The 23,831-nt window shown below is 47.7% G+C and overlaps 1 protein-coding gene across 9 annotated transcripts in view; it reads left to right on the forward strand.

Annotated features, from left to right (window-relative positions):
* Positions 1 to 23,831, forward strand: part of CACNA1G (calcium voltage-gated channel subunit alpha1 G) — an 807,943-nt gene that overhangs the window by 701,828 nt on the left and 82,284 nt on the right. For all 9 annotated transcript variants that reach the window (XM_085617142.1, XM_085617143.1, XM_085617140.1 and 6 more), the window contains 2 exons: positions 412 to 490; positions 591 to 712. In XM_085617142.1, coding sequence (XP_085473268.1) covers positions 412 to 490; positions 591 to 712 — 201 coding nt within the window. The remainder of the gene's footprint in view (positions 1 to 411; positions 491 to 590; positions 713 to 23,831) is intronic.

Below are 23,831 nucleotides of genomic sequence, written 5' to 3' on the forward strand. Positions count from 1 at the left end.
AATAGAGCTGATTATCACCCACATAGGAGGGGGTCATTGTCTCCATTATTCTCCTTTTCCCTTTTCATTCGGTCCAGACCAGTGGGCGCTGCTTATGTGATTAGGCTCCACCTCCACAACCTCAACCCTAAAACAGAAACCATCTGCAAGTAAACAGCGCCAGAAAATATGAGTTCCCATTATTCATGCCAGCCTAAAAAAGGTGAACATGCAAATGCGAGACCTATTGCATTGCAAATGCTTGTTTTATTGGGGAACAGCTCATACGTTGCAGCTCCTTTTAAACTGTGAACTTGAAATGGACGTTTGGATTCAATGCCACCTCAACGACTGGGCACCTTTGCAAACATGTTTATGCTTGTAAGATCTTCATAACCAGACCTAAAGGAAAGTTGTTCTCTGTTTTCACAGGTGGGAAACTTGGGCCTTCTTTTCATGCTTCTGTTTTTCATATTCGCGGCTTTGGGCGTTGAACTCTTCGGTGACCTGGGTAAGTGTTATTCCCTCACACTTGCATTGATGCATGACTCATTCTCGGCAGGCTATGGGTCATGTTTACTGTTTCATGTCCTGATGTTTTATTCACACAGAATGCGACGAGACACATCCTTGTGAAGGGTTGGGCAGGCATGCCACATTTCGCAATTTTGGGATGGCTTTCCTGACGCTTTTTCGAGTATCCACGGGTGATAATTGGAATGGGATAATGAAGGTAAGGAAACTTGTGGATAAAAAAATGACTATGCATACCACATCTTTAATAACATGCTATAAGACACGTATGTTGACTTCTTTAAAAAAAAATATTTTCAACAGGAGACTTAAGGGTTGTTTCCTGGTTAAAGCAATATACTGTAAAACATTGCCATTACATCTAAAGGCATTATATCTGAAGGGTGTTAATGGCCCCCTATTATAATGATAGCATATCGGTGTTCATAGAAGGGACTAAAGAAAGATACTTATATGTTCATTTCAAATACTGTGAGCGAATGTATTTATATGTTTATAAGTGTCAAAAAGGCGGGCAACAGAGGAAACAAACAGTGCTGATGCCAGTTGTTGTGTCATCGTCATCTCATATGCTGGCGCATATCCAGGCTGGCTTGATCGACACATAACCTTGCACCAAGATGCAGAGGTGCATGTGCACTGTGCGCATAGGATTAGTACTGTAGATAGACCCTTCCAGTACACATTTCTATTCGTAGGCGCACCCTGAAGATTAAAATGCAGTGGATTTGTGCTGTGCACTGCAACTCACAAGAAATGTGTCTTTTTTGGGAGAGCACGTTTACTCCTATTTTCACCTGCTTCAAGTAGGTGTCAGTTTTTGATGTACAGCCTGGTCTATCTATGTTAGTATGTTGGGCTTTGTTTTAAAAACTCATGGGTGTTTGGACTGCTCCACCCCAGTAACGCCCCTTTGAAACAAGTGATGTACAGCTTTCCAGCACAATAAACCTTTTGTGCTGCATAGCATGCACTACTTTGGATTGGGGTGCTCTTGGCACAAATATTTAGGAAACATAGTGCTAAATTGTTATTTATTTTAATTAGATCCAGGCAAAGTTTCCAAGTCAAGAAACTTGAACTCATCAAAGGTGGGCAAATATACCCAACTGTGCCCGAGGTGAAATGAAACTCACCCAGCACCGCTACAGGTCAGGATTTTATGACAAGACAGGAGGCTAGCATTATGCATTATCCTTTTATTCGCCACCTCTGAGCAGCAAAACTTTGAAGTACCTCAGAATAGAACTTCAAACACCAAACATTTGAAATAGAACTCCAAAGTCCCTTATAAGCCTAATGTCCACTATCTTAACCAAAATATACATTGAGAACATATTTTGTAATAAGGGTAACATTTTGGGCAAAGATTTGCTTTTCAAGTGAAATGCTCGTTGTAGTAATACAAATCTGTCTTGCGCTTACTTTTTGATCATGCAGCTTTGGATTTAGGAAATGTGGTGTGTGGAGGTCTTCTGCTGTCTGAGGTGTCGGCGGCTATCTTAGAAAAAGCTCTGAAGCGCAATGAGACAAGGTTGTGTACGCGCATGGACATTCATTTCAGTTAAATACATGCATGCACATTGGAGATGCTAAATCAAATCAGACTACTGCAAGCGCCATTTTAGATTGGGCATTTATAACAAAATAGATGATGTTGAAGGTGCCATTATGAATTCTGCGCTCAACACATTGTACGCATCTAGTTTCAAAAAGAAATTGGCAATATTTTGCTGACAGATAGGAGATGGTTGATTGGCAACATGGTTTGCCGTTTCTAGCAACAGACTCTCTGTAAAGGAATCAGATCTGCTGAGAGGGGTTACAAGCGGTTCGGTGACAGTAGAAAGCAAAATTTGATAAAGGAAGTGTATGTTGACAGCAGATTATCAGTTTATAGGAAAGAATAAATATGGCTGAGGAAGTACAAGTGGGTATATTCAGGAGGTACTGATAAAGACATTATTTACACAGGAAATTAGTAATTTGGTCCAGGAATCGGTTAGGTCCGTAATGAGTGATAGAAAGAGGAGTCTTGTTGATGAGGAGGATGAGTATTTCTCAATTTTGGAAGGTGAAGAAAGAGCATATAGAAGTACAGGGGTAAATGTACTAACAAGAGGAAACATTTGGAAAATAAAGATGATGGAAAAGGAGTTCAAAGTGTCTCACAGAGAATGGGTGTCCATTGTGACACTTTGGATGGCAGGACAACCCTGCAGGGGGCTATGACAATGGCATCGGTGAATATTTATTTGACCTTAATTATAAAAATCGTCTAGCTGATGAGTTTGGGATAGTACTAATAGCAAGATCAAAAGTGAGAGATCTGTGGTTGATCCATTAGGCCAAAATTTTTGATCCTAACGATATTACGCACCCTTGAGGGTCTGATTGGTGGCCTTTGAGTCATGTAGCAGAGAACATAAAGAACAAGTTATTTACATTCGGTAACGCCTTATCTGGTAGAGAATATATCTAGTCACAGATTCCTTACCTTTGAATTTCCCAGGTGTCAAACTGGATTCAGAAGATTTTTCGAGCAGTACCCCTGCACACTGGTAGGTGGCGTCAATCGGCTCTGCATCCATTGTTGGTGTCATCTGCGCCAGAGTGACGTTGCAGTACCTATATAGGTGCCAATCAGGCACGCTGACGTCAGTTACTTTTTTACAACTTTACACACCAGAAGAGCAGAGCCATGAAGTGCACTGACACTGGTGTGTCCAAACTCGGGCCCTGTAAGGGATTAGTCCTGACCCTAGAAATGTGGCAGAAGAGCGGGGAGGATGGGTGAATCGATTAGGAGACTGCAGCTAGATAGAGTCTCTCCTAGATAAGGCATTAACAAAGGTAACTTGTTTATCTGATAGAGACTTCTAGCCACAGAGTTCTTAATTTTGAATAGATACCCAATCAATACGATCCACAGAGGAGGGTCTGCGGGCAAATTTAAACTAGAAAGTCCTACAAGACCGAACAGCTGAAGTGCCCATCTCTGCAGACCTGACTATCCAGGCAATAATGTTTAGTAGACGTGTGTAGAGATGCCCACATTGCTGCCTGACAGATATCCAGGACGAAACTCGGTGGCCGCAGCTTTAGCTCTGGTGGAATGCGCTCGTAAGAAATCGGGATGCTTCTTCTTTGCCAGTGCGTAGCAGATCTTGATGCAGAGTATGACCCATTGCGAGATGGTGCACTTCTGTACCGCCCAACCATTCTGTGTGCCAGCATACCCCACAATCAGTTGATCGTCCACCCGGAACTCTTGTATGCGGTCAAAGTAGAATGAGAACGCTATTTTTGGGTCCAGACGGTAGAGTCGCTCCTCTTCCTTAGAAGGATATGGAGGGCAGTGTGACAGATTGGTCCACATGAAATGGTGTGACCACTTTTGCCAAGAAAGAGGCCCTAGTGCGAAGCACCAGTCTGTCATCGTAAACCGAGAAAAAAAGGGAGGCTTGGATGACAAAGCCTGCAGCTCATTCATCCTCCTGCCAGATGTAATTGCCACTAAAAAGGCTGTTATGATCGTGAGGAGAAAGAGAGGACAGTTGTGAAGAGTCTCAAAAGTAGCACACATCAAGAATGAGAGGACATAATTAAGGGCCGACTAAGGCATAACAAAGGGAGAACGGGGGAACATATGTACAAGGCCCTTCAGAAATCTTTTTACAATAGGAGACTTAGATAACGAGGATTGTTCAGGCAGCATCAAGAAGGGAGACAGAGCAAAACGATAACCCTTCAGAGTACCCAAAGCAGAGCCCTGGTGGGCAAGGGTAAGAATAAAAAGCAAAATATCAGAAAGGGAGGCAGAAAGTGGGTCAGTGGACTTTTCTATACAATAGGATACAAATCGCTTCCAACTGCAGGTGTATACCGTCTTGGTGGAGGTACGCCTGGCTGCCAGAATAATTTTGTAAACTTCGGGAGGAAGATCAAAAGCTAACAACTGTCACTGCTCAACCTCCATCAAGAAGGTGGAGAGTTGACAGGTTATGGAGGACCCTTCCCTGCTGCAACAGAAGATCCTCCTGAAGGGGAAACCTGATCGGAGGATCGATGGTCATGCTTAGTACCACAGGCTACCAGACTCTCTGTGTCTAGTCCAGAGCTACAAGGATGACTTGGGGCCATTTGTTGCTGACCTTCTTGAGAACTCTGGGCTGTTTGGTATAGGTGGAAAGGCATACAGGAGGCCTGAGCTCCACTTGAGATGAAAAGCGTTACCAAGCGAGTGCTGGTTTTGAAACTCCAGGACGCATAACTGCTGAAATTGCGCGTTCTCAGTGGAGGCGAGCAGGTCTAATCAAGGCTCTCCTCACTGCTGAAAGAGACCTTGTGCCACCTCTGGTTAGAGATGCCATTTGTGATCCACTAGGCATCAACGGCTGAGTTTGTCCACTCTGGCGTTCAGGGAACCTGCCAGGTGTTAAACCACCAGGGAAATGCCCTGCTGTTTCAGACATGTCCAGAGATGCATGGCCTCTTGACAAAGTTTGTTGCAGTACTACATGCCAGTGGTGTTGTCCCTGCATACTTATACCAGCCTTCCATTGATGGAGGGTAGAAAGGCCTTCAATGCCATTTGGATCTCTCAAAGGTCTAACAGGTTGATGTGGAGTCCAGATTCCGCCGGAGATCAAAGTCCTCTGATCTCCACCTCTCCCAGATGGCCGCCCCATCCCAGGAGTGACACATCTATCCCTACTGTGAGATCTGGTTGGGGAAGCAAGAGGGGTCTGCCTCTGACCCAATCATGGTTCATTAGCCACCACTGCAAATCCTTCACAGTCCCCTCTGAGATCTGGACCAGATCGGAGACATTCCCCTGATGCTGCACCCACTCGAACTTCTGATCTCACTGCAGAGCCCGAATATGCCGTCCGGCATGTGTGACCAGCAGAATGCAGAAGGAAATGAGATCAAGCAGCCACAGAGTCAGTCTCACTGAAATCCAGGTCAGTGGATGAAACATCAGAATCATAGCCTGAATATACTGGACTTGCCGCTCGGGAGGATAAGCCCAAAACGGTACTGTGTCCAGAACAGCTCCGATGAAAGGAAGTGTCTGAGAGTGAGTCAGATGTGACTTCGGCACATTAATAGTAAACCCCAGTGCATGTAGGAGGTCCATCGTAGCCTGGAGGTGGGTGACGACAGCCTGGGGCGATCGTGCCTTCAACAGCCAGTCATCAAGAAAGGGGAAGACTGACACCCCTGATCGCCACAGAAGGGCTGCACCCACTGCCATCACTTTTGTGAACCCCTGAGGGGCACTGGTAAGGGAGCACAGTGAACTGGGAGTGCTCATGGCCTACCACAAACTGCAGATAACGCTGGTGGGCAGGCAGGACAGGGATATAGAAATAATTATCCTGCACTACCATCTACTCTTCTGGATCCAGGTCAGACAAGACATGAGGATCTTGAATCTCTTCTTTTTGAGGAAGAGGTTGAGGGGTTGGAGGTCCAGGATAGGACGAAGCGAAGACCCTTGTCCTTTTTGGGGACCTGTAAATAGTGGGAATAACAACCACAGCCTACTTCTGGCCCCGGAACCCACTCTATGGCTTTCCTGGCCAAGAGAGCCATGACTTCCTTGCGGAGCAAGGACAAATGATCCTCTGTCAGCCGGTCATAGGATGGAGGCATGGAGGAAAGGGTGGTATCTAAGGGGATGGAGTAGCCCCTTTGGACGATCTGCAAAACCCACCTGTCCAATGTTATAGACTGTCAGTGGTGGAGGTGGTGGTGGATCCTTCCACCAATTGGATGCTCATGATCTAAAACGGTGAGATTAGGAAAGTTTGGAGGCTGCAGCTGCTGGGGGGAGAAGGTGGTTGGACCAGAGTGCTGCCCCCCCGACCCATGAGGCCGGTAGGAACCGCATCTTCATCAACGCAGGGGCTGGGAAGCTCGCGCAGCTCGGTGGCTGAGATAGGGTTGGCGCAGTTGAAAACCCCTTGCATAGTCACAAAAGGAACGTAAGGCAGACTGGGGATGATATGGGGCAGCCGAGAAGCCCAAGGACTTGGCCATAGCCCATTAGTCCTTAAAGCACTCCAGTGAGGAGTCTGCCTTGTCTCCTCAGAGATGAGAGCCATCGAAGGGCATGCCCATATGAGAAGCTTGGACATCCCCCAAGAAGCCAGTCATTCTCAGCCAGGCATGGTGCCTCAAGGCCACTGTTGAGGACACTGCTCTGCCCAGCAAGCCAGTCGTGTCCAGCCTACAACAGATTGTGAACTTTGTTATGTCTCTCCATCTGTAACGCCTTGTGAGAGGTTAGCCTGTGCCTCCTCCAGGACCTGCAGCATCACTTGCGCAACCATATCCTACAACGTGTGGAAGTAGCGTCGCAAAACCTTTTCTTACCCAAGTCCAGCCTCTTGGATTCGCTGACCAGGGGTGCGGTAGAGTGTTAGGGGGGGAAGTTTGGGTCCCTAGTTGCGGGGCAGTGGCAACGGGCAATCGTCCTATTCACATGGTGCGGGGGAGAAAGCATGTCCAGATCTGGAAAGTCTACTGGCCTCGCCCAGTTCTTCACACCAGTCCATTTGGGGCTCATATGGCTCATATTCTACAGGGTCCAGGGACCTCTCCTACTCCTTTTGGAGTCCTAGCTCACAGGAATATTGCTCAGGATTTCCAATCTAGGACCTGAAGGTCCCGCTGGCTTCAGAGTTGGCATTGGGCTATGCCCCTCTGGCTCCATGTCAGATTCAGGGATGATAATGGGGCTGGCACTGCCGGTGGGCACCGTCGGCACTGGAGGCGTCAGCATGGGCAACGGAGTTGGCGAAGGTCGAAGTGGTATGACTGGTACTAATCCGAATCCATTATCAGATCCATTTGGGCCCAGCGGAGCCAGGGCAGGAGCTGCCTGGGCGGAACTAGATTGGGCACCCCCATGAAACCACAGCATCGGAAGGGTCCTAGATGGGGTCAGACAGCCCAAATATGAGGTGCAGGGCCTCAGAAAACTCTTTAAGTTGAGTGGGGGTTGCTCTGGCTGCATGATATCCGGTAAGGCGTGGAGCCAACTCAGGCCCAGACTCTGAAGAACTAGGCCTCGGATGCCCATGTTCTTTCATCACATCGACTGATGGACGAGAAGAGCCCTTCGACATCTTGCTCTACGTCTTTTGCCTCTTACATGAATGTCCTGACAATCTTGAATTGGACGAAGAGGACTCCGGGCTCCGTGAACAATCCCAGGAACTTCTTCTCAAGTGGGACCTTGATTTTCGCAGAGTCCTGTGTCGGGCCGCTAGAAGCTTCAGGGACTGCTCCCTCAAACCCTTCGGCACCATGGCCCAGCAATCGGAGCATGACTTGGTGTTGTGGTCACGCTACAAGCACCATAGACAGACAAGGTTTTGAGATGTCACCAACATTACCCAGTGACAGGCTCTGCAGAGCTTATAACCTGTCCTACGTGATGACATCCTCAACACACTAGGAGGAAACCTCACAAAACAGTTGTCAAAAAGTTGGAAATATTCCTGTCAAAAAATGACAGAGGAGTAGCTGTTATGCAGTTCAGCGCTGACGCAGAAAAAAAAGAACTGGTGTCAACGCACCTTGGTGGCACCTATATAGGTATCACAACTTCACTCCGATGCAGACCATGGACTGGGAAAGTCAAAGGTAAGAATTCTGTGGCTAGAAATCTCTATCAGATGTATTGGATCATAAGACCTCTGGAAAAAGAGGAAAGAAACATAATGAAGGGTGAATGCTCACACCCTATTATTGGGGAAAAATAACCTATGACTCCTAACCTGGATACAGAGTTGATCACTTATATGTTAGAGTTAGGTAGGGATCCTAGGAAAGGATTAGCGAGATAGCGTAAGAATTGTGAGGATAAACTGTTAGACACCCTGGGACCCCTCACAAGGATGTTTGATATGATTGAGGAGACGTACTTAAAAGCACTGATTTAGACATCAATTTAGTGAAAGGATGGTGCCAACGTGCGCTATGTTTTTTGGATAATGCCAAAGCCAAGTTAATTGCATAGAGACGTAAGGCTGTCCTGTTACAGGTAAATCCTAAGTTGGCTCAAAAAGAGCCTAGTGAAGATGCTATGGGCTTGTTGTTTGGTGAAGGTATAAGTAAGGCCTTGGGAAAATATGTCTATACCTTTATGTCTCTGGACAAACCACAATTTTCAATGCGCCACATTTTTGGAGGAGGCAATCTTTTTTTATGGCTGGGCTGGGAGGAGAGGGCAACCTTCCAGCTGTAATTACTATGTGTCCCAAGGATCTGGTAGAGCATTTTTTAGAGGATCCCAGAGCAGGTATGGATTTTAACCCCAAAGAGGAGGCGGGTCCAGAACAAGACCAGCAAGAGGATGAGAGCAAACTCCCTCCACAGGAACTGCTGAGTATGAGTATGAGGATTACCTATGGTTTTGCCCCTGGAAAAAGTGGGGGGAAGATTGAAATTCCTAATAGAACAATGGAAAAACCTCACAAAAGATGCTTGGGAGCTGGATACTGTCTCAGGTTACCAAATAGAGTTCAATTCGGAACCCCTTCAGTTGCAGGAACCAAGAGAAATTTGTTTCAAACAAGATTTGGTGGAAGTGGTTATGCAGCAGTCTGATTGGGTTTGTGAGCACACTGTTTCTTATGGAGAAGGACAAGGGTTGGTGGCCCATGAAAAATATGTGGGAACTGAATTATTATGTGAAATACATAAAATGGAGGGAGTGCATCTATTGAAAGATGTGTTACAGAAATCGTAGTGGTTGGTAAACGTGGATCTGAAGGATGCATATTTTACAATACCAATGACAATTCAGATGGAAAGGTCAGTTATACAAATTTCTGTTTCTACCATTCGGGTTGTCATCAGCCCCTTGGTGTTTCACAAAGGTGGCGAGGTGAGTAGTAGGTTTTTTTTTTAGCGAGAGAGAGGTGTTCATTTGATTATTTATCTAGACGATGTACTGATTATGAATCAGAGTGCAACTATCTTGAGATCACAGATGAAAATGGTGAAGGACTTGTTGGAGTTCTTAGGTTTTCTAGTAAATCTGGAGAATTCAGCCTTAGTCCCGTCTCAGAGTTTGGAATTTTTTGGCTTTGTTGTGAACACAGTGAAAGGGCAACCCTTGTTACCACAAAAGAAAAGAAAGCAGGAAATAAAATCTGTTCCTAAGAAAAAAGGGGTAAAGTTGAGGGATTTGGCCAAGATGATAAGTCTTTTGTCAATATCAATGCAAACAGTGCTCCCAGCTCCTTTACATTACAAGGCTTTAAAGTGTATTCAGACTTCTGGTCTTGCAAAAGGATTGTGGTTTGGAGAATATGTAGAAATGTCAAAAGAAGCAATAGATGAATTGATATGTTGGTTGGAGGACTTGGAGGCTTGGAATGGTCAAGAGATTTTTGGATCAAAACCAGTTTCTGTAATAGAAAAAGATCCAAGCAATTATGGATCAGTAGTGATGTGTTCAACATAAGAGACAGCTAGTGTTTAGAGGAACAGAAGGAACATATGAACTGTTTAGAGATTAAAGCAGGGGGTTTCGCATTGCGCAGTTTCAGATCTCCATTCTAAGGTTGCTCGGTTCTCTTAAAGATGGACAGTATTTCAGCAGTAATGTATGTAAACAAATTGGAAGGCAGAAGATCAAAGAAGTTGACACAGGTAGCAAAAAAGATCTGGAAACCTTCCAGAGTACAAAATTGTTCTGCAGGCCCAGGGATACAAAACTTTACCAGTGATACAAAACTTTGCAGCAAACTGGAATTCGAAGAACATGCTAGATTACAGTGATTGGAAGTTAGACAAGGACATTTTTCAGGAAATTCAGGATTGTGTGAGCCCTTTGAAGGTAGATCTGTTTGCCTTAAGGTTGAGTCATCAATTTAAGACTTACATCAGTTGGAGGCTAGACCCAGGGGCCCTGGCAGTGAAGGCATGCAATCAGAATTGGAAAGAGATGAAATGTTACGCGTTTCTTCATTTTGCTATGATCCTGAGAGTGTTGAGTCATGTGAGGAGGCAGATTTTTTCAGATAATGTAGGTGACTCCTTTTTGGACTTCACTGAAGCATGGTTCCCTTCAGTGATGGGGATTATGAGGTAATGGTAGCTAATTTTTTAGCTGACTTATTTCAAAAACATTTTTCATACAGAGCAGTAAACTGCTACAGATCATCTATTGCTGCTGGGCATTCTTTGGTTCAAGGTCTGTCAATAGGCAAGAGTCCTTTAGTGTGTAGAGTGATGAAAGGAATTAGGTTGAAGATTCCTCCTATGGCAGATGTAAATCTGTTTGGGATGTAGATTTGGGGCCAGATGTATGACCCTACCAATTTGTGAGTCACAAATTGTGTCGTTTTGCGACTCGCAATTTGCGACACACAAATAGGAATGTACAAATTGCCTGCCTTATTAATATTCATGAGGCAGGTGCAATTTGCAACCCCATTAGGAATACCTGGCACTCCCGGGGTTGGTGGCCTGCTAGGGTCAGCAGACCACCATGTCTGTGACTGCTTTTTAAATAAAGCAGTTTTTTCTTTAATGCAGTCCGTTTTCCTTAAAGGAAAATGGAATGCATTGGGAAAAAGAAAAATGAAACATTATTGTTTAATTTCTTAGGAGTAGGCAATGGTCCCAAAAAATGTTTGAATGTGAGTTACAAAGAGGAAGGGGTCCCCTGGGGGCCCCTTCCCATTTGCGAGTGGCTTACCACCTAATTAAAGTAGGTGGTAAACTGCGATGGTTTTGAGACCACAATTGCAGTTGCAAAACAATGGTACATGCCATTGAGACTCGCTATTAGGAAGGGACACCCTTGGCATGCCCCTTCCTAATAGCAAGTGGCAAACCCTATTTTGTGAGTCCGTAATTGGTTACAGACTCGCAAAATAGGGTTTGTACATGGGCCAGACCTATTTTGTGGTCACAAATGTGCCGATCTCACGTTTGCAACCACAAAAAAACGGTCGTACACCTGGCCCTTAGTTTTTAAATTATTTGTAAGATGGCCATGGTTTCTTTTAAAAGGGTTTTTGATATTAAAGCTCATGATATTAGTGGTAGATTTGATCAACCACAAGGAGTTCTCTTTGCGATCTGGAGGAGAACAAAGACTATATCTGAGTCTGTTTTTTATCCAACATGTGATGCTTGTCCTAAATTATGTATAGTAAGATGTCTGAAAGAATATGATTCTGAACTTCTGGAAAATAGGAGCAATGAAGTGGACCAATTTTTAACTCAATTTGCTGCACATTCAGTCAGAGGTGCTATGGCTAGTCAGGTTTACATAAATAGAGGCAGATTAGAGGAAATTTTGAAAGCAGCTGATTGGTCGAATGCAGAGGTGTTTAGATAATGTTATTTAAAACCAATATAGCTTGTTTCAAATAGAGTGTTAAGAAGCTTTGAACATGCATAATGCTAGCCTCCTGTCTTGCCATAAAATGTTGATTCTCATAGGTTCTACTGAATAGAGAATCGTGATTTTATTAAAGACAAGAAGGCTAGCATTATCCCTCCCTCCCACCCTGAAAGTGGGGAAAAAGAAAATTTGATTTAATACATATTAATAGTGTTTTAAAGGATAAAAAAAGGATAAAAATATTGATCAATATAGATGTTAATTAAGATTTTTATTTTAAATCTTTGCAGAGAATTAGGAACCGGATTTGGACATGATTAATAAAGTAGGTTGTCAGAAGATGGCAACAAAAGAGAAAAAAGATGGCAGACACAAGGCTTATAAGGGACTTTTGGTTTCTATTTCAATTGCTTGGTATTTCAAATTCTATTTTTAGGTTTGTTAAAGTGTTGATGCTCAGAGATGGTAAATAAAGGATAATGCATAATGCTAGAATCCTTGTCTTTAATAAAAATCATGATTCTCTATGCAGAAGAACCTATGAGAATCAACATTTCCTGGCGAGTATGACCCAAGGTATTCCATCCTATTACAGTAAATCGTGTTATAGCCACTGCAACCTTTCAAGCTGAGACAAGTTGAGGTAAGGAGAGGGAAGCTGGCAGTTTGTGAGCAGGTGGCTAGGATGTCTCTGGCATGGTTGAAAATGGCTTTTAAGGGCACTAAAAGGCAGGGTCAGGATAACAGATGAGGTGTAGTTCGCCCACAGTGGATGCTTTAAAAGGGGATTTGGTTGGCAGTTAATATGCTATTCTGCTTTACCATTTACTGTTAAGGGAACAAAATCCTATCACAGCTATAGAAGCTGTCCTTTAGTAAAAAAGTTCCATGAAATATTTTTTACATTTATTAACTAGTCATTTTTTGTAACAGGGTATTCATACACATGAGCAATGGCAAATACAATAGCACAACCTTCCTCTTCACTCCCTCTACAAGTCCCAGAAATTTATAGAGAAAGTCGATATCATGAGAATGGCATCTTATGCCTCAAATTCCTCAAAACACTTCAGTATAAATCAAAATATTATATATGAGAGGTGACCGGGTGTATCACCTTTTCCTTGGTTGCCCATTTGTTCAAATACTCTAAGCATGTCTCACCTCTAGATGTGTGGCATGGTTCCAAGTAGCAACATTGACTTCATCACCTTTAGACAAAGATTTGTTCATCCTTGAGCATAAATGAGAGGATAGTGTCTTATGCAGTGACGGCAGTATGCTAAGCCATTATTGCCAGAATGATTTATCAGCCCAATTTCCAATAATACATCCTCCAAAGATTTATAGCCCTCTCACACAACCACATTATGTGATCTAGCAAGCCTTCTCTTGCTTACTTTGCCACTGGATTCAAGCTAGCCTGACTGATGAGGGGTATTACCCCAAAACTGGTCCCAGAATGCTTGTTCCCGGTCCAGGGAAGACCTGGCTTGGAAGTTCAGGCTGGACTGTTCCCATGAGGAACAGGGTCAAGACTTATTTGCACATGTCTGAGTCTGAACTGGGGTGGCAAAGTGAGCTAAATAACAATGATGGATCCAACCCAGATCTAATAGTCACTGGGGTGAGTTTCTGAAAAGTTTCAGCGCACCGTCCATCATCTTATTGTGTTTGCATTGAGAACTATCCAGGCAAGGCCACTCATTAGGAGTCTATATTATGGGAACCCTGTGCAGGGGGGGGGGAGCTTGAGTATGCAACTCAACTCTTCTATGCTCACACTCCAGCGGCTCAGGATTAAACAAGGGGAGAGGAATGAGCCCAGCAAAACCCTGAGAAACTGATAGTAATAAGGTGATGCTTCCCAACACTACTGGAGGTGATTCCTAGATGGGCAGACATTATGGGGCATATTTACAAGCCCCTGTCGCCACAGGAACCCTGTGGCAATATGTGCTTTGCCTTATTTACAAGACAGCATTAAGCAACTTAACGTGGATTAATGCTGCCTTGTAAATATGGCACCCTTTTATGCTGTACTTAACGTGCAAGGGGAGGGCAATGGGTGTTGTGGTGGGCGTTCCACTGCAACACCCATTGATTTTAACGCTGCCCCCTATTTACAAGGGCAGCATAAATAGGACGCAGCGCCAAAATTAAGACCAGGGAGAAACCTGCTTTGTTTCTCCTCGGTTTTGCTGTTTCCATGTGTGCTGTGTTGTGCAGCACACATAGAAACAGCAAAAATGCCATTGATTATTTATGTGCAGGAAGGTGACCCTTCCTGCACATAAACAATCTATAAGAAAAAGTGAGATTTTGTAACTTCTATGTGTGCTGCATTAAGCAGCACGCATAGAAATTTCAAAATGGCATTTAAAGATTGTTTATGTGCAGAAAGGGACATCTTCCTGTGCTCCAACGCTGAATACCACAAATCCCCTTGCTCAGTTTATACTCACAATATAAAGCATGATTCACAAATCACATCACAAAAGCAACATATAACATGCCGATTCTAAATATCTGACATTAGTATGCGTACGAAATTAGTTTACGTATCAATCAAGCCATGCAAATGCGTTTCCCACGTGTATTTTCTAATTAGAAATGTTGATTAATAAAACACAGCAAACGATTATTACTATTTGTTGGAAACAGCCCACTCCCACTCCGCAGGGTGGTGATGGACTCCCCGAACACACTGTGGTAGCTTGGCTCGAGTGGTCAGGAATCAGGCTCCGTGTTAAGCATACAATATACCCATACAATAACCATGCGTGCATCCGTTCCAAAAACGACTCTACACCGTAAAAATTATGAAAATATTCTTCTTTATCTTTTTCTCGTAGTTGCTGATTGGAAAAATAAATAAGACAATCACAATATACAAATTTAAATAGTGCAGGTCAAATAAATACTGTCTGGAGATTCAATAAATAGGGATGATCATAAATACAAGGGACATAAATATAAGTGCAGGTAATACAGGCAATTAAATATTCTGAGGCAATAAATACTGAACCAATAAATATTGTACACCAACAAGTCCTGTAGACCAATAAATATAGTGAAGCAATAAATAGGTTAACACAATAAATACAGTGCCCCCAATAAATAATTAAAAGTATACAGCAGCACTCATGTAATCAGATCACTTTTCAATTCCTAAGGGCTGATTTGGCCCAGGCACAGCTTGTAGGGTTGTGGAAGGCTTGAGGGGTACTACTCCCTGGCTGGGACAAGGCTGAGGCCTAAACTGAGGTAGATCAAGGGGGGAATACCAGTGCCCTGGCTTTCTCTCTCCACACAACCTCTCTAGGTTAGTCCCAATTCACCCCTGGCACAGTCAGGTTGGTTCCAGCACCTCCCTAGCCCCTTAGAGCAGTCTCTCAGGTCTCCACAGGGCCTTAGGCGCCCTCTACTCCACTTACTGCCCTTTTTCTGATGTTCCGACGCCGCTGGAGTCGTGTCGATGCTGTGAGGCGGTTCCGGTTCGGTCTCGGCGGCCTCGGCACAATGTCAGTTCTAGACGACGCCGGTAGGCGGTTCCGGTCCGATGTCGGCGGCCTCGGTTCGATCTCGACCTCCGATTCGACGGCGTCGGGCAGTCTCTACTCGATGTCGACTTCGGGCAGCTCCGGTCCGATGGCGCTCTCGGCTTCGATGACGTCGGCCGGCCTGGCCTCGATGTCGACTTCCGGCGACTCCGGGGTGCGATCCTCACCCCCGACCTCCGGTGCTCCTCCTCTCAGGTTCCGGGCGACTCCGGAGTGCGATCCTCACTCCCGACCTCCGGTACACTTCCTCTCAGGTTCCGGGCGACTCCGGAGTGCGATCCTCACTCCCGACCTCCGGTACACTTCACCTCGGTCTCCGACGACTCCGGAGGGCGGACTTCACTCCTCCGATGACGCCGCTCACTCGACCTCGGTTAACTTCCTCCTCGACCTTTGGTATTCCTCACGACCTCCGTCGGCGCCCTCTCACGACCTCAGGCGGCTCCGGGTACGACGTCTGCTTCTTCAGTCAGCGCCGCTTCTCCACCTCGGGCTCCAGGTCTTAGGCTACTCGACGCCGGACTCCAGGGAAACCAGTTTCCAGGTCAGGATCTTGCTGCTTTCTGCTTCTAAGGCCTGTTCCTGCTGTCCAGGTCCTTAGGATGAGTTTTTCTGGCTTCTTCCCACACAGGGCTACAGGCTGGGATCCATCAGTAGGGACTAGTATCAAGGGTGGGTTTATGGACCCCACTCCAGGCACAAGTTTCCACCCCTGCTGCTTCACTCCTTCCTCCTTCACTGTTGTGCTGCTCTCTCTTCACCAGTCAGGTGCCAACTGCCAGCTCCAACTGCCAACTCTCTGTCTTAGCTTCCCAACATTCTAAACCGCCTCCAACGGTCACAGAGTTCTGGAATGTTCTGGAAGGTGCTGGTAGGTTCCAGTGGATGCTGGTGATGTCACAGGTGGCCACCATTTTGTGCTTCAGGCCTCCAGACAGAAGTTTCAGGGGTAGCTAAAATGGCTCCCTGAATCTGCAGCAACACTAAAAAGTCTGGTGGTTCCCAAAAAGGAAAAATTCAAACAGGGTTTGAGGCAAAAGTGGGACAAAATAAATAATGATGAGGAGGGACCACCCAAAGGGCTGACAGGTCTAACACGCGTCCCCCCCAGCTGAAAGTGGGGAGAGCTACCCAACCCCTTGGGAGTTCTCATCACTAAGGCGGAAATACCTTGAGAGACCGTCTGCATTGGCGTGGTCCACTCCAGGCCGATGTTCCACCTGAAAGTCCATCCCCTGTAGGGAAATAGACCACCTCAACAACTTGGGATTCTCCCCCTTCATTTGCATCAGCCAACGAAGGGGTCTGTGGTCGGTCTGAACTAGGAAGTGCGAGCCAAACAGGTATGGCCGCAACTTCTTCAGAGCCCATACCACTGCAAAGGCTTCACGCTCTATTGCACTCCACTTCTGTTCCCTGGGAAGTAGTCTCCGGGATAGGAAGACCACGGGTTGATCCAGACCCTCTTCGTTGAGTTGCGATAACACTGCCCCAATGCCATGTTCGGATGCATCTGTCTGGACAATGAACTCCTTGGAAAAGTCTGGGGCCCTTAAGACCGGGGCCTCGCACATGGCTTTCTTCAATCTCACAAAGGCCTGCTGACAGGCCTCCGTCCAGACTACCCGTCGAGGTTGTTTCTTGGACGTGAGCTCCGTGAGGGGGGCTACGATGGTACCGTACCCCTTCACGAAGCGGCGGTAATATCCCGTGAGGCCCAAAAATGCTCGGACCTCAGTCTGTGTCTTGGGGGGTTCCCAGGCCATGATGGCCTCGATCTTCGCCTGGAGGGGTTGCACCGCTCCCCTACCCACCAAGTGTCCAAGGTACACTACCGACCCCTGCCCGATCTGGCACTTGCTGGCCTTGATCGTCAATCCAGCTTGTCTCAGGGCCTGGAGAACAGCTTGCAGGTGACGCAAGTGATCCTCCCAGCTGTTACTGAAGACGGCTATGTCATCCAGATAAGCAGCAGAGAAACTCTCCATTCCGGTGAGGATCTGGTTTACCAGGCGCTGAAACGTGGCAGGTGCGTTCTTGAGCCCAAAGGGCATCACACAGAACTGGTAGTGGCCATTGGGCGTGGAGAAGGCTGACCTTTCCCTTGCTCCATCAGTCAAAGAGATCTGCCAGTACCCTGAAGTAAGGTCAAAGGTACTTAGATATTGGGCAGCTCCCAGCCGGTCAATCAATTCATCCGCCCTAGGGATCGGATGAGCATCAGTTCTTGTCACTGAATTCAGTCCCCGGTAGTCCACACAGAACCTCAGTTCTGGTTGGGCACCCGGTGGTGCAGCTTTCGGTACTAACACCACCGGACTAGACCAGGGGCTGCTAGAAGGTTCAATCACTCCTAGCTCCAGCATCTTAGTGACTTCACTATGAATGCTGGCCTTCACCTTGTCTGACATCCGGTAGATCTTGGACTTCACAGGTGGGCTGTCTCCTGTGTCCACGTCATGGACGCACAGGTGAGTCCTACCCGGGACAAGGGAGAACAACGTAGAGTACTGTCCCAGGACCTGGCGACAGTCCTCCTGCTGTTCAGGAGTTAGAGATGGGGAGAGAATCACTCCCTCCACCGACCCATCCTTTTCTTGAGACGCAAACAGATCAGGGAGAGGCTCGCTTTCCACGTCCTCTCCTCCGTCAGTCACCATCATCAAGATGACTTCGGGCCTCTCGTGGTGGGGTTTGAGGCGGTTGGCATGCAGCACCCGCAGGGGCTGACGAGGGGTCTTCAGGTCCACCAAGTAGGTAGCCTTACCCTTCTTCTCCAACACCTCAAAGGGTCCTGACCAGCGATCCTGGAGGGCGCTAAGCTCTCCGGGTTCGATCACCCACACCTTCTGGCCAGGCTCCAACTCCACCGGGTGAGCATTGTGGTCATACCACGCCTTCATTACTGCTTGGCTGGCTTCCAAGTTGTCAGAAGCTTGCTTCCACAACTTAGCCATTTGGCTCCGGAAGGCCAGCATGTAGCTCACCACATCCTGGGGGAGCTTTCTGGGAGTTCTTTCCCATCCGTCTCTCACCAGGTTAAGAGGTCCACGTACAGGGTGCCCATACAGAAGCTCGAAGGGGCTGAAGCCCACTCCCTTCTGTGGCACTTCCCTGTAGGAAAAAAGTAAACAGGGTAGGAGGACGTCCCATTTCCTCCGCAGGCTTTCAGGCAGACTTCTGATCATGCCCTTCAAGGTTTTATTAAACCTCTCCACCAGACCATTGGTCTGGGGGTGGTAAGGAGTTGTGAACCGGTATGTCACTCCACACTCCTTCCACATTGCCCGCATATACGCTGACATGAAGTTGGTCCCCCTGTCGGACACAACTTCCTTGGGAAAACCCATTCGGGTAAAGATTCCCATCAGGGCCCTTGCCACAACAGGTGCCGTTATGGTCCTCAGAGGTATTGCCTCTGGGTACCGTGTGGCATGATCCACCAGAACCAGGATAAACCTGTGACCAGCTGTAGTTGGCGGATCTAATGGACCCACAATGTCGATGCCCACCCTTTCAAAGGGGGTGCTAACGACAGGAAGTGGTTCCAGGGGAGCTTTCAGCTTCACCCCTGTTTTCCCACTGGCTTGGCAAGACACACATGTCCGGCAGTAGGTATCGGACGACACTTTCATCTGAGGCCAATAAAAGTGTGGGACAAGACAGGCGAAGGTCTTGTCTTGCCCCAGGTGTCCTGCCAATGGTATCTCGTGAGCCAACTCCAGAAGGAAGGCTCGATAACGTTGAGGAACTACCAAGGCTCGTGACGATCCATGTAGGGGTGCCTTGGGTTCACTGTAGAGGAGGCCATCCTCCCAGTAAACACTGTAGTTCCCTTCAACGTTCCCTGCTGCCTGGGCTTCGGCCTGTCGCCTCAGCCCCTCAAGGGTAGGGCACTCCCTCTGGCCCTGGCAGAATTCCTCCCTGGACGGGCCTCCCTCCACGTGCCACTCGGCCGGGATGGGTAGGTCCTCCAGGTTGGTAACGTCCCCCTCCGCAGACTCCTGGTCCACCACCTCCGGTGGCCTATCCGTCCTACGGGGTGGAGACGCCGAGGCAGGCTCCTCCTGTCCTCGGTTCTTCCCTTGACTGGCAGCTGGCGGGGCCTTTGTTCCAGGCTCCAGCCGAAATGAACTCCCTCTTCGGGTAGTCGCGGACCTTGTGCTAACACAGGCCCAGTCAGGTGTACCCAGCATCTCGGTGTGAGTCCGGTATTCCACCTTCTTCCAAGCGTTGTGCTCCATGTCATTCCCCAGCAGACAATCGACTGGCACGGCAGGGCTTACGGCAACTCGAAGTGAACCTGCAACCCCCCCCCATTCAAAGGGAACCTCGGCCACTGGATAGTGGCCTGTTCTGCCGTCAGCCATCGCGGCTGGGTGGAGTACATCGGGAATTACCTGCTCTGGAGACACCAGTTGGCTACGCACCATAGTCATACTGGCTCCTGTGTCTCTCAGAGCCTCCCCTCTTTGGCCGTTGATGGTGACCCATTGCCCATACTTTGCGGTATTTGCGGGCACCTGGATCTTAGGAACCATCTCCCGTTCTCCCAGGGACACTAAAGTGACACCCGCCCACTCCCTTCCCTTAGTTAAGGGCATCTCCTCCCCGAGCACTACACTAGCTACTCCGGGGGTCTTTCCTCCAGTGGGAGGGGGTGGTCGTTTCAAGCACTTCGGATCTCCTTTATAGTGTCCAACGCCACCGCACTCATAGCAATGGACAACCCTTGGCTGCTGACTCTGGCCAGGATTAGGGTTTCTGGGCGGGTTAGCCTTAGGGGTGAATCCTGTTCCCTTCCCTTGGAAGTTATTTTGGGGGCCTTTGGAGAACTCCTTTTTCTTTTCCCCTCCCTCTTTCTTCTGGGGGGCGCCCTGTCCGGCCTTTTGAGTATCCCCTCCAGTCCCCCTTGTGAACACCCGGGTACTAGCCCAAATGTCCGCCTCCTCAGCAAGCTTCCGGGGACTGGTCAGCTTGCTATCCACCAGGTGTTGCCGCAGTTCAGGGAAACATTTCTCGAGCAGGTGTTCCTTCAGTACTAGGTCAAACAACCCCTCGTAGTTCCTCACTTCACTGCCCTGAATCCAACCTTCCATTGCCTTCTTCGCATAGTCCAGGAAGTCCACCCAATTCTGCGTGCCCAGCTTGTGACTACCCCTGAACTTCTGTCTGTACTTTTCAGGTGTTAGTCCAAACTTTCTGATGAGCGCCAGTTTCATGGTGGGGTAGTGGGTTTGCTCATCCTCTTCGAGGGCCAATAAAGCATCCCTACCAGCTGGAGGCATGTACTTGTACAATCCCCCTCCCCAGTACTTCTCTGGAACCCCATGGGCCCTCAACGAGACCTCATAGGCTGCTAGCCACTTGGCGATATCATCACCCACCCCATAGCTAGCCACTATGTCCTATGGCAGGTATGGTTTAGATTCCCTGGTGATCTCTTGGGTTTGGCTGCCACCATTAGGAACAGGTTGTGCCCCGATTCTCAAGATCTGAAGATCTATTTCTTTCAGTCGCAATTCATGGGCCATCCTCTGCTCCTCCTTCTCCTTCTCCAGCCTTGCTAAGTCCCATGTGAGCTGTCTTTTCTCCCTCCGGTCTGTTAGCTCCACTTCAGACAAGCCACCGCTAGAGGCACTGCTGCCCTTCCTAGAAATGGTTCTGGGCCCTGCTGACAGGTTCCCCACCTCAGGTTGGTACATCTCAGCCCCCTCGGGGTCAGGCTCTCCATCCCTGTCTTCCTCCTCAGCCTTGCTTTCCCTGCGTGCCTCCCCCCAAGCCCTTAAGCTGGTTTGGAGTGCACCCTTCTTTGCTCCTGGGGGACAGTACACCCCCTCCCGCTGGCAAAACTCCCTGAGTTGGGCCACAGTGTACGTTTCTAGATTTTCTAGTACAAACTCCATCTTGCCCACTCAGGTTAGAGGACAGGTTTTTGTGCAGTAACTATGCAGGGGGGTACCTTTAATAATACCTCCTCCCACCACCAGAGTAAATTTGGAAAAAACAAAAACCCACAATTAGGAAGGCCGCTTTGAGAAAACTCCCGGTGTAGGCCTATGGACTACCCACAGTTATTGTTGAGTATACGTAGGCACAGCTCTATCCCACCACTGAACACCAATTTATGTTGGAAACAGCCCACTCCCACTCCGCAGGGTGGTGATGGACTCCCCGAACACACTGTGGTAGCTTGGCTCGAGTGGTCAGGAATCAGGCTCCGTGCTAAGCATACAATATACCCATACAATAACCATGCGTGCATCCGTTCCAAAAACGACTCTACACCGTAAAAATTATGAAAATATTCTTCTTTATCTTTTTCTCGTAGTTGCTGATTGGAAAAATAAATAAGACAATCACAATATACAAATTTAAATAGTGCAGGTCAAATAAATACTGTCTGGAGATTCAATAAATAGGGATGATCATAAATACAAGGGACATAAATATAAGTGCAGGTAATACAGGCAATTAAATATTCTGAGGCAATAAATACTGAACCAATAAATATTGTACACCAACAAGTCCTGTAGACCAATAAATATAGTGAAGCAATAAATAGGTTAACACAATAAATACAGTGCCCCCAATAAATAATTAAAAGTATACAGCAGCACTCATGTAATCAGATCACTTTTCAATTCCTAAGGGCTGATTTGGCCCAGGCACAGCTTGTAGGGTTGTGGAAGGCTTGAGGGGTACTACTCCCTGGCTGGGACAAGGCTGAGGCCTAAACTGAGGTAGATCAAGGGGGGAATACCAGTGCCCTGGCTTTCTCTCTCCACACAACCTCTCTAGGTTAGTCCCAATTCACCCCTGGCACAGTCAGGTTGGTTCCAGCACCTCCCTAGCCCCTTAGAGCAGTCTCTCAGGTCTCCACAGGGCCTTAGGCGCCCTCTACTCCACTTACTGCCCTTTTTCTGATGTTCCGACGCCGCTGGAGTCGTGTCGATGCCGTGAGGCGGTTCCGGTTCGGTCTCGGCGGCCTCGGCACAATGTCAGTTCTAGACGACGCCGGTAGGCGGTTCCGGTCCGATGTCGGCGGCCTCGGTTCGATCTCGACCTCCGATTCGACGGCGTCGGGCAGTCTCTACTCGATGTCGACTTCGGGCAGCTCCGGTCCGATGGCGCTCTCGGCTTCGATGACGTCGGCCGGCCTGGCCTCGATGTCGACTTCCGGCGACTCCGGGGTGCGATCCTCACCCCCGACCTCCGGTGCTCCTCCTCTCAGGTTCCGGGCGACTCCGGAGTGCGATCCTCACTCCCGACCTCCGGTACACTTCCTCTCAGGTTCCGGGCGACTCCGGAGTGCGATCCTCACTCCCGACCTCCGGTACACTTCACCTCGGTCTCCGACGACTCCGGAGGGCGGACTTCACTCCTCCGATGACGCCGCTCACTCGACCTCGGTTAACTTCCTCCTCGACCTTTGGTATTCCTCACGACCTCCGTCGGCGCCCTCTCACGACCTCAGGCGGCTCCGGGTACGACGTCTGCTTCTTCAGTCAGCGCCGCTTCTCCACCTCGGGCTCCAGGTCTTAGGCTACTCGACGCCGGACTCCAGGGAAACCAGTTTCCAGGTCAGGATCTTGCTGCTTTCTGCTTCTAAGGCCTGTTCCTGCTGTCCAGGTCCTTAGGATGAGTTTTTCTGGCTTCTTCCCACACAGGGCTACAGGCTGGGATCCATCAGTAGGGACTAGTATCAAGGGTGGGTTTATGGACCCCACTCCAGGCACAAGTTTCCACCCCTGCTGCTTCACTCCTTCCTCCTTCACTGTTGTGCTGCTCTCTCTTCACCAGTCAGGTGCCAACTGCCAGCTCCAACTGCCAACTCTCTGTCTTAGCTTCCCAACATTCTAAACCGCCTCCAACGGTCACAGAGTTCTGGAATGTTCTGGAAGGTGCTGGTAGGTTCCAGTGGATGCTGGTGATGTCACAGGTGGCCACCATTTTGTGCTTCAGGCCTCCAGACAGAAGTTTCAGGGGTAGCTAAAATGGCTCCCTGAATCTGCAGCAACACTAAAAAGTCTGGTGGTTCCCAAAAAGGAAAAATTCAAACAGGGTTTGAGGCAAAAGTGGGACAAAATAAATAATGATGAGGAGGGACCACCCAAAGGGCTGACAGGTCTAACACTATTAATGTTAATAAATTATTCATGTTAATTCAAAATGATGAAATGGAGGAGGTATACAGTTCTTAGGGAAAACCTCGCTCCAGCAATCCCCCCTTTGGTGATTTTATCACCACAAAACACCCAAATTTAGTACCCTTTTACGGAAACTTGAAATGACTTCTTACTCATAACTCAAAATTCAATTTCTTCATATTCATCTCTTTTTACCTTCTTATACATTTTGTCTTTCCACTCATC

The sequence above is a fragment of the Triturus cristatus genome, chromosome 7 (assembly GCF_964204655.1).
Source record: "Triturus cristatus chromosome 7, aTriCri1.1, whole genome shotgun sequence".
NCBI classification, from domain to species: domain Eukaryota; kingdom Metazoa; phylum Chordata; class Amphibia; order Caudata; family Salamandridae; genus Triturus; species Triturus cristatus.